The sequence below is a fragment of the Trachypithecus francoisi genome, unplaced genomic scaffold (genome assembly GCF_009764315.1).
Source record: "Trachypithecus francoisi isolate TF-2019V2 unplaced genomic scaffold, Tfra_2.0 Lachesis_group8, whole genome shotgun sequence".
NCBI classification, from domain to species: Eukaryota; Metazoa; Chordata; class Mammalia; order Primates; family Cercopithecidae; genus Trachypithecus; species Trachypithecus francoisi.
This window is the reverse complement of record NW_022681473.1, coordinates 15451228-15461524: the sequence shown is the minus strand read 5'-3', so window position 1 is coordinate 15461524 and position 10297 is coordinate 15451228. Positions and strand designations below refer to the sequence as shown.

Sequence of the window (10297 nt, the reverse complement as noted above, 5' to 3'; positions counted from 1 at the left end):
TGGGATTGGTTGCCAGGGAGGAGAGTTTGGCGGCGCATCGTTGCACACAACATGTAGCGCGACGCAAAAGTACAGAAAAGACGGCGTGAAGCGAGGCTTGCAATAGGACCTATCTTGTCTCCGCCCCTTCCTGCTGTGTTCACCATCCCAGCGTCCCGTCTCGTCGACGCGAAGCGATGGGTGGTTCCGTCTGGCGCTTCCCCCACCTCCCCTCTCCCTGCTTGCAAAGTGGTTGTGCCCCAAGGTCCGCCTCCAGGCCACGTGGGCGCTGCGGACCACGCTTTCCGTTCCTTGGGGAGAGGTTTCCGCTGTAGGAGGGTAGCTTCCGGGCTGCGGTCTTTGCACCCCACCCACCAGGCCCACTGCATTCTCGGCCGGGCTCTAGGCGCCATGGCTCCCCGCAGTAGGAAGCGGAAGGCTGAGGCCGCGATGGTCGCCGCAGCCGAGAAGCGAGAGAAGCTGGCAGACAGCGGGGAGGGAATGGAGGAGGCAACCGTTGTTATCGAGCATTGGTGAGGGGCCCGGAGAGTAACGGGGGAGAGGGAACAGTGGCGCGGCGGGGCCAGGGGCCCCGGTCTCTAACCTCCCCTTCTCTCCCTAGCACGAGCTGACGCGTCTATGGGCGCAACGCTGCGGCCCTGAGTCAGGCGCTGCGCCTGGAGGCCCCAGAGCTTCCAGTAAAGGTGAACCCGACCAAGCCCCGAAGGGGCAGCTTCGAGGTGACGCTGCTGCGCCCGGACGGCAGCAGTAAGTGGGGACGTGGGTGTGGGGGAGGGAGGCGGAGGGGAGAGGGACCTGGGTTCCGAAGAGAGGAAGCGCTATTCTCAGAAACCGCGGCAGTCTCATGACTTCAGAGACATGCCGGTGGGTTCCGAAGTATTGTAACTTCGCTTCATTTTGTCCTTTCGCAGGTGCGGAGCTCTGGACTGGGATTAAGAAGGGGCCCCCACGTAAACTGAAATTCCCTGAGCCTCAAGAGGTGGTGGAAGAGTTGAAGAAGTACCTGTCGTAGGGAGATTTGGGTAGAAGTCCTCATGCTGAGGTTTGAAATGGGAAGTGGGGGGGCGCGGGCGCTGGTGAGGAAGAGAAGGGATTAATCTTGGTGTGGCTACAAGTACCCACCTGGCGTGGGTAGCTCACACCTGCAGTCCCAGCATTCTGGGAGGTCGAGGCAGGAGTGAATGGCCAACATAGGGAGACTCCGTCTATTTGAGAAAAAAAAAAAGACACAATATTGTTTTCTTTTTTTTTTTTTTTTTTTTTTTGAGGCGGAGTCTCGCTCTGTCGCCCGGACTGGAGTGCAGTGGCCGGATCTCAGCTCACTGCAAGCTCCGCCTCCCGGGTTTACGCCATTCTCCTGCCCCAGCCTCCCGAGTAGCTGGGACTACAGGCGCCCGCCACCTCGCCCGGCTAGTTTTTGTATTTTTAGTAGAGACGGGGTTTCACCGTGTTAGCCAGGATGGTCTCGATCTCCTGACCTCGTGATCCGCCCGTCTCGGCCTCCCAAAGTACTGGGATTACAGGCTTGAGCCACCGCGCCCGGCCACAATATTGTTTTCTATCTAGTGTGCCCTAAGTGCAATTTATGTCCTTTGGAAGACTGTAGTTGACTGTTGCCCTGGGGGTATGGACAAGTTTTCCATTTGGAAGTTTATTTCATGTTACTTCATTTATGTTTATCCCTACACTCTTCTGTTTGGTTCTAGGGTGTTCTGTTACTGTCCCCTGTGTTAACACTGCACTACAATACCATCACATTTGGTTACAAGGATTTTGACCTTGTCTTTGTCCCTAGTGCTTCATACAGCGTTTTGGCATGTTCTGCACTTACGTTGAGTGAGATTTGCAGGAAGGATGCAATCCTTGAGCTCCAGGGTTTGTGAGTTTAAGGGTTGGGGAACGTGACTTCCTCAGTCCTTATCATTGCCTGGATCCTTTCTCTAACCTTATTTCCTTTCTCATTTTTGCAGCTTTGTGTCCCTGGTGATGTTGGAACATTAATGATGGAACATGGCCAAACTTCAGTCATGTGCCTGAAGCCATGGTTTCTTCCCCGCCAGAAATGAAGGTTCAGTTGTGGGGCAACCCTCTAGTAAGGCATTGCGAAAGTTACTGGATTTGGTTTAATAAAAGTTGAAATAAAGTATTTGAGTAATAGAGTAAAACTTAATCTTAAGGGATGGACAAAGCCAGCCTTGTGGAGTTGGTAGTCCTTGTGTTTTTCATAGCCCAAGACAGCCATATGACCTGGAACTTTAAAAAAAAAAAAAATTTTTTTTTTTAAGAGCCAGAGTCTTACTTCGTCACCCACGCTGGAGTATAGTGGTGCTCTCTGCAACCTCTGTCTCCCAGGTTCAAGCAATTCTCCTGCCTCAGTCTCCTGAGTAGCTGGGATCACAGTTGCACAGCACCACGCCTGGCTAATATCTATTTTATTTTATTTTTAGGAAAGGCGGGGTTCACCATGTTGGCCAGGCTGGTCTCAAAACTCCTGACCTCAAGTGATACACCTGCCTTGACCTCCCAAAGTGCTGGGGTTAACAGGCATGATGAGCCACCACACCTGGCCTGACCTGGAACTTTTAGGGTCTCTGGTAAAACATGAAAAATACTTGTAAAAATTAGGGCAGCAAAGTAAATAATTTATTTTTTTAAAAAAAGCAACTATCTTTTTCAACTTACTTTTTGGAAGTAATGATGGAAGTACATCTTCTTGTCCCCTGCAAAGGTTTTAGCTAGACTTCCTAATACTGGCAGTGAATAAGCCCCATGTTAGGTGCTGGACAGCATCCATCACTCCCACCCACTTAGTATTCCACCCAACACCGTTTCACACCTTCCTCTGGAACATTTTCTTAAACAGTACACCGGTGTTCTTTCCCAGCTTTTCCTAAATAACTAGTGACTGGATGCTTTATGACCTGAGAGACCTGACCTTGGCTATTACCTATGACCCACTAGAACTGGGGAGCACACAGTTTGTTAAGTTGTCACTAACTGGAAAATAGATTACAAAGAAATAAGATGGTTCAAATTCATAATTTTCTATGTGTGCTACTCTTGGCTTCTGCCTGGCTTCCGAGGCAGGGAGGGGAGGAAGGGACCTACAAAGAGCCAGGGGTACACCTGCCTCTTGTGCCAAGAGGAGAGGGCATGTGCCAGCTTCTCTGTCAGTAAGCTTTTTGCTAGCTAACACTTCCCACCCTCCCAGGGCCCCTCACCTGCCCTCCCCCCTCCACTATGTTAGTATATCTACCTCTGTTTCTGACTCTGAGGAAGGGTCAGGCCATACGGAGGGAACACTAGTGGGTACCAGCCTCCCCTCTGCTGTCCAGTCCACCACATCAATCTCTTCCTCTTCAGAGCTCGCAGGAAGTGAGCCTAGTAGTTCAGAGTGACCAAATACCTCCTTGCCTGCCTTGGGAGAAGGGTATAATAACTCATCTGTAGTCAGGGAGACTTCCAGCCCAGTCTCCACCCAGTTTGAGCAGGGAGGTGAGAGGTCCCCATAAGACCTCTGGGGAATATCAAGGGAGCTGACATGGAGAAGTTTGTCTTCCTGACCATCCAGGGGCTGGGAGCTGGTAATTTCAAGGTCTGGTGTCCAAGAGCCTTCTACTGAAAGCACTTCTCCACTCACCTCAGAGGGCATGACAAGGGGGCTGAGGAGCTCAGCTGGCTCTTGGTTCTCACCAGCAGGTTCCTTTTCCAATTCTGTGAGCTCCCTGGGCCAGAGTTCCATGTCTGGTAGACACCATTCTTCCCCTTCCATCCAGTTCTTTCCTGTTGCTGTCAGATGGTAGGTAGGGGTTCTGCAGCCCTCAGCCCCAGGACTCTCCAGAGACCCTATAGGTGGTTCAACGTCTGAGCCACAGAGCATGAAGTCCAGGATCTCCTCCAGCTCACTGGTGGCAGCAGCACTTGTGATTCGGTACTCCTCAGCCTCACAGGGTTGCTCCAGCAAGGCTGTGTCAAATGCATAGGGCTCTCTGCAGTCAATAGCCAACATAGGTTCCTTCTCTACCAGTTCTGGACTGGACCCAAACTCTGACTTCACCACTGGGTGGTCTGGGGAGTGGCTAGCAGAGACCAGAATGTCTTGTAGCCTAGTGCACACTGGGGAGTCCTGACACAATTGTATTCTACTAGATGATATTTCCTGCTCATTACTGGAGAATGGCTGAGTTCCTGAAGGCTCTTGGAAGTCTCCAGGATCTGGGATCTGGGGGCTATCTTGAGAGTTTTTGAGGGGAGGTTCTTGCACCACTTCCCAGCAAGTTCCATTGACAATCTTCCTAAGTTTAACTCTCCCAACCTGCCCCTCCTCTGCAGAGTTTGAGTTAGGTGCCCTGACTTCAGGGCTCCGCTTCTTGCTCCCACCTGTCTTTCCCAGACCAGATGGGCTTGCGGTGGTCTGTAGAGGACTAGCTCTCCCTGGTTTTATCTTGTCCTCTGGTGCTTCTTTATTTACACTCCTCTGCCGCCAAAGACGCCGGCCAGGGGTTGCAGGTACTGAGCTAGATCCCCTTAAAATGCTGGAAGGCTTTGATGTACGGATATCAGGAGGTGGCTTTGAGCGACTGAGCCTGATCTTTCTGGGCAACAGGTGTTTGTCCACAGAGGGGTACAAGCTGGGTGGGGAGAGCACTGTAGGATGAAGGGCAGTGTCATTCTTGTTCTCTCTAGGCCCTTGACTATGGCTTGATGGTGAAGAGCTTTTTTCTTGTGGAGTTGGGCAGGCTCTGGCCTTCCTCTTCAGCAGAAGAGTGCCAGACAAATTGTCTGCATTCTGTCGGTTGTTCTCCTGAGGCCCCTCTTTCTTCCCCAAACTTATTGCCCCAAGAGGACAAGGAGTCCGAGTAGCAGGCATTGGGGTGTGAGGGTGGTGGCTGGGTGTCACCACTCTGGCAGAGATTGGTGCAGCACTTATTGGTTGTAAGCACTCCCGGTTCAGTCTTCGGCCCTGTGGGGCCTTCACCAACTTTCCACCCTCAAGCTGAAGGGATTCCAGCTCAGACACACGGAGCTGACGGGCAGCAGATAGCACATCCTGGGCTTCTTCTTGAGATGCTTCCATTTCTGAGGTATACAGGAAGTCCACCAGCTTCCTAAGTGTGCTGATCTTCAGGCCGCCCAGCTCCAGCACCACCTTCCGACCCTGAGCTGGCCTCTCTCGCTCCAGGCGCTCTGTGAAGAAGGGGCTGTAAGCTGACAGGATGCAGCAGTGAGCTGGAACTGCCTCACCTGAAGGGAAACCCAAATACTTTTGTTATCTCAGGTAGACTGGCATGTTCATGGGGTAAGCACAGACATAACTACCCAAATGTACTGCCCCTTCTCTTCTCTTCCTTCCATGGGACTTCAAGTAAAAAAATGATTCTTCTGCCTGCCTGGAAGCTTCTGCCATTACCTTTTGCCTAGCTAACTTTTTTTTTTTTTTAGGATACTCTCACTCGGTCACCCAGGCTGGAGTGCAGTGGTGCAATATCAGCTCACTGCAACCTCCGCCTCCCGGGTTCAAGCAATTCTCCTGCCTCAGCCTCCCGAGTAGCTGGGATTACAGGCACACGCCGCCACACCCGGCTAATTTTTGTATTTTTAGTAGAGACGGGGTTTCACCTTGTTGGTCAGGCTGGTCTCGAACTCCTGACCTCAGGTGATCCACCAGCCTCGACCTCCCAGAGTGCTGGAATTACAGGCCTTGTGAACCACCGTGTCCAGCCCACTAACTTGTTTCTTTATTCTCAAAATCTACCTTTGTCATCACTTCCTTCAGAAAGCCTCCTGGGGCTGTGCCACATGCTTGTAATCCCAATTACTAGGGAGGCTGAGGCAGGAAGATTGCTTGAGTCCAGGACTTTGAGATTAGCCTGGGCAACACAGTGATACCTTGACTCAAAAAAAAAAAAAAAAAAAAAGCCTTCCTTCACCCCACCACAAGTCTGAGTTAGGTGTTCCTGGGCAGAGGTACTCTGTAGTTATCATGGCACTTAGCTATCTGTATTGTAATTATCCATCTCCTTCACTAGGCTGTAACTCTGTGAGGACAGGGACCATATCTGTCTTTCTCACTGAGATATATTCAGTGCCTGACACAAAATAGAGGATCATCGTTCTTGCTAAATTTAATTTTATTGACTCACAAGACTTCAAAAACTTTTATAGAAGCAACTTGTGGTCTAACAGAAAGAGCTATGGAGGTGGACTATCTGCTGTGCTCTAGCTGTCTGTTTTAAGCCCCCTTCTCATTTAATGGGCACTTCCCAGGTAATCTCAATTCGTTTCTTCCATGGCTTTAGTTACAAAAGGCTTGCTGATGATTCCCAGATCCATACCTCTGCCTAGATCCCTTTCCTGAGGGAGTGAACATACCACAGCTGGCATGTCTACATATATGCCTCAGCAGCACCTTGAATGCAACTTTTCCAGAAAATGAATTTATTCCCCACCCCAAAAACCTCTCATTTTCTACTTCAAAGTGAGGCATCATATTCACCCAGCTGCCTGATCTTGAAAACCAGAAGTCATTTTTAATTTCCCCTCCCTTTCACATCACATCTAATTTAAGTATCAGGGTTGTTGGGTTTTGTTTTGTTTTGTTTTGTTTTGAGACAGAGTCTCACTCTGTGGCACAGGCTGGAGTGCAGTGGAGCGATCTCAGCTCACTGCAACCTCTGCCTCCTGGGTTCAAGCAATTCTCCTGCCTCAGCCTCCCGAGTAGCTGGGATTACAGCCGTCTGCCACCGTGCCTGGCTAATTTTTGTATTTTTAGTAGAGAGGGGGTTTCACCATGTTGGCCAGGCTGGTCTTTAACTCCTGACCTAAGGTGATCCACCCGCCTCGGCCTCCAAGGCAGACAGATTGCTTTAGCCCAGGAGTTTGAGACCAGCCTAGGCAATATGGCAAAACCCTGTTTCTATTAAAAATACAAACAATTAGCTGACTGGGTGGTATATGCCTGTAGTCCCAGCTACTCAGGAGGCTGAGGTAGGATAACCACCAGAGCCTGGGAGGTTGAGTTTGCAGTGAGCTATGATTGTGTCACTGCTCCAGCCTGGTTGGCAGAGCGAGACCCTGTCTCAAAAAACAAAACAAAACAACTCTGGCTGGGTGTGGTGGCTTACACCTGTAATCCCAGCACTTTGGGAGGCTGAGGTGGGAGGATCACTTGAGCACAGGAGTTGGAGACTAACCTAGGCAAAACAGTGAGACCCTGTCTCTAAAAAGCAAAAAAAAATTCTGAGCCCAGAGAGTCTGGCTACAGAGTCTATGCCCTTAACCACTTCAGCAATTTTTGTAAACTCTAATAGCTCATATTTTTATCTTCTCAATGCCTTAATTCAGACCACCGTCCCTTCTCTCCTGGATTATGAAACAGCTGCCTATCTAGGCTCAGTAACCAGTAATGGCTGAATGTTGTTTCTAAAGCAGGTATCAGATTATAACCTCCTGCATAAAACTGTTCAGTACATTTCCCAGTGTCCTGAAATACCTACTTCCTTTGCATGACACTTCAGACCTCACATGTTTACTAATTTCTCTTTTCCTCTCTAGTCAATACACCTTTTATAGTCTGCTCTAGTAATAATGAACAAATCCCTTGGTCACATCTCTGAATGTATACATGCTGCTTTCTGCCAGGAAAAATTGTTCCCTGCTTCCTCCCACTTGTTTGTCCTTCAGATCTCACCTAAGGGGTTATTCCAAGAAAAGTTCCCTAACCTTGTCTCCCAGTCTCCTCAAGTCTGTGAAGGATGTTCCTTTTTTATCCTAAGTCTGCCTATACTTACCCAATTATATTTTTAATATATTGTACAGTTACTTGAATGCACTGGATATTTGAATGTCTTCCCCTTACAAGATTTCCTTAAGAAGAGGAACTTTTGTATGACCACGCTAACAGTGTTTAGCATACAACAGGCAACTGATAGTTTTTTTCTTTATTTGGAATTAAATAGTCAATCTCAGCTCTGCACTTACTAAGAGAAGCAGCAAGCAAGTCACTTAACTGTAGTCCTCAACTCATTCCTATGTAGAATTGGAACTACATAGCTAAGACTTCTCTTACAAGACTTAGAATCAAATGAGACACTATACTGTATGTACTCCACAAACTGTAGACTGGTATACAATATTGGTTATCATAATTCTTTTTATAAATGAAGAAATTGAGCCCCAGAGAGATGAAGTTACCTGCCCATTTGACAGTTACTAAGTAACTGTCTTCTAATCTTGGGCCTTGTACATTATATATCAGGGTCTACTTTATGCTGAATTAATATTTCCAGTGTGAAGTGAAGGGGTGGAAATAAGCTATACATTTTTAGTTTTAGCAACAAACAGCAAAAGTCATCAATTTGAAGATTAAAAAATTAAGCAGGCCAGGCGCAGAGGCTCACGCCTGTAATCCCAGCACTTTGGGAGGCTGAGGCGGGCAAATCATGAGGTCAGGAGTTTGAGACCAGCCTGGCCAACACAGTGAAACCCCATCTCTACTAAAAATACAAAAAATTAGCCGGGTGTGGTGGCACGCACCTGTTGTCCCAGCTACTCGGGAGGCTGAGGCGGGAGAACTGCTTGAACCTGGGAGGTGGAAGTTGCAGTGAGCCGAGACCAAGCCATTGCACTCCAGCCTGGGTGACAGAGTGAGACTCTGTCTCAAAAAAAAAAAAAAAAGAAGGGAAAATGGGGTTGGACGTGGTGGCTCACGTCTGTAATCCCAGCACTTTGGGAGGCCGAGGCGGGTGGATCACTTGAGGCCAGGAGTTTGAGACCAGCCTGGCCATCATGGCAGAACCTCATCTCTACTAAAAATACAAAAATTAGCTGGGCCTAGTGGTGCATGCCTGTAATCCCAGCTACTTGAGAAGGCTAAGGCATGAGAATCACTTGAACCCAGGAGGTGGAGGTTGCAGGGAGCTGTGACTGTGCCATCACACTCCTGCCTGGGCAAGAGAGTGAGACTCAAAAAAAGGAAAACATAATAGTATCATCTAACACATACTGTGGTTGGTACATTAAAAGCACTATTCTAGGTGCTTACCCACGTTAACTCTTAATCTTCACAACCATCCCATTGGAATATTATCTATGTTATATAGAATTTATCTGCTTATAAAACTTTACAATTAGATTCATTATTTAAGAGAAAGAAGCAAAGTAACAATTTCACTCTTGAAAACAGTAGTAATTGTCCTAGACACAAACAGCCCTTTACCAACTAGTTTACAGTGGTCATAGGCAGTAACATTTTGCTGATTTTGTCCTTTACCCTCTGGCCCTGAACTCGTTTTATCTTATTCTATGGTGAGTTTTCAGTTGAATTCCCACCAGTCTCTTACCTTCTGCCTGCAGAAGGACATCACAGAACACATCACTCTGCTGCTGGTGATGAAGCTGCAGAAAAGCTAACCTGAGGAACCGGGGGTTCTTGTATAGGATTTTGGGACTGGCAGGAGAGCACATGTTGGCAGAGTCTTAACAAACCTTCTAGGTTTTCACAGATCAGACTTCTGTAGGTGAGATAATACATTTCAGAGGCATGGTTATATCTAATTTGTTTTTTGTCTTTGAAATGGCAGGGAAATTTTGAACGTGAGAGATAATAGTATATGAGTTGAGGAAACATCAGCCCAGAAATTGTGCCAAGGATATCTCATGAAAGAAAATTATCATAGTGGTTACATGTGGGAGCTCAGAGATAAGCGTAGGTTTGGGTCTCGGCTCTATTTATTAGCCTGGCTGTATAATCTCACACAGGTGACCTAACTTCTGAGTCTCACTTTCCTATTCATGAAATGGAATAATAGTATTTACCTTGTAGGGTTGTTTTAAAGATTAAATGAGTCAGTGAAGGTAAAGTTGCTTAGCACAGTGAATGCCTGGCACAAAATAACTACCATGCCCCAAATGGTAGCTATTATTATCCTTCAACCTTCCTCATTTCCATTACCACTGAGACTCAACTGCTACAATGCTGACTACTCATACTCTTCCTGAGCACCACATCCTAGCTCCATAGGTATAATCTTCAATTTAACACTTTTAAGGAAACACTACTGGGTATAAAATTATCTCTAGTAAGTCCTATGCACCTTTTCTCTGAGCTCACTGTATCACACTAACCAGCAGAGGGTGCACAATAAAGAAGAGAAGCCTCTGACTGCGGGAAGGTCTCTCACAGGACCGAGGACATAGCCACCCTTGGCTGGGTGTACTTGACCAAAGTGAGCCTGACTGACCCTGGCAGTAGGCAAAGAATTTGGCCTTTAGGTTTGTATAGTTAATTACCAGGCTA

The 10297-nt window shown here is 47.9% G+C and overlaps 2 protein-coding genes across 2 annotated transcripts; one reads left to right on the top strand and one right to left on the bottom strand.

Moving 5' to 3' along the window:
- Nucleotides 1-150: 150 nt before the first annotated feature.
- SELENOH (selenoprotein H) lies at nucleotides 151-2148 on the top strand. Its single transcript, XM_033204455.1, has 4 exons — nucleotides 151-512; nucleotides 602-747; nucleotides 912-1042; nucleotides 1971-2148. Exons 1-3 carry the CDS (start codon nucleotides 391-393, stop codon nucleotides 1010-1012), a joined length of 369 nt encoding a protein of 122 aa, XP_033060346.1. The 5' UTR covers nucleotides 151-390; the 3' UTR covers nucleotides 1013-1042; nucleotides 1971-2148.
- Nucleotides 2149-2625: 477 nt separating this feature from the next.
- On the bottom strand, nucleotides 2626-9465 carry BTBD18 (BTB domain containing 18). Its single transcript, XM_033204456.1, has 2 exons — nucleotides 9342-9465; nucleotides 2626-5244 (listed from the first exon to the last, which is right to left on the bottom strand). Exons 1-2 carry the CDS (start codon nucleotides 9463-9465, stop codon nucleotides 3239-3241), a joined length of 2130 nt encoding a protein of 709 aa, XP_033060347.1. The 3' UTR covers nucleotides 2626-3238.
- Nucleotides 9466-10297: the final 832 nt, after the last annotated feature.

Coding starts and splice junctions, on each gene's coding strand:
- BTBD18 (XM_033204456.1), bottom strand. CDS start 9,465: ATGTGCTCTCCTGCCAGTCCCAAAATCCTATACAAGAACCCCCGGTTC. Junction 5,245..9,341: donor TGTCCTTCTGCAGGCAGAAG/GTAAGAGACTGG, acceptor GTTTCCCTTCAG/GTGAGGCAGTTCCAGCTCAC.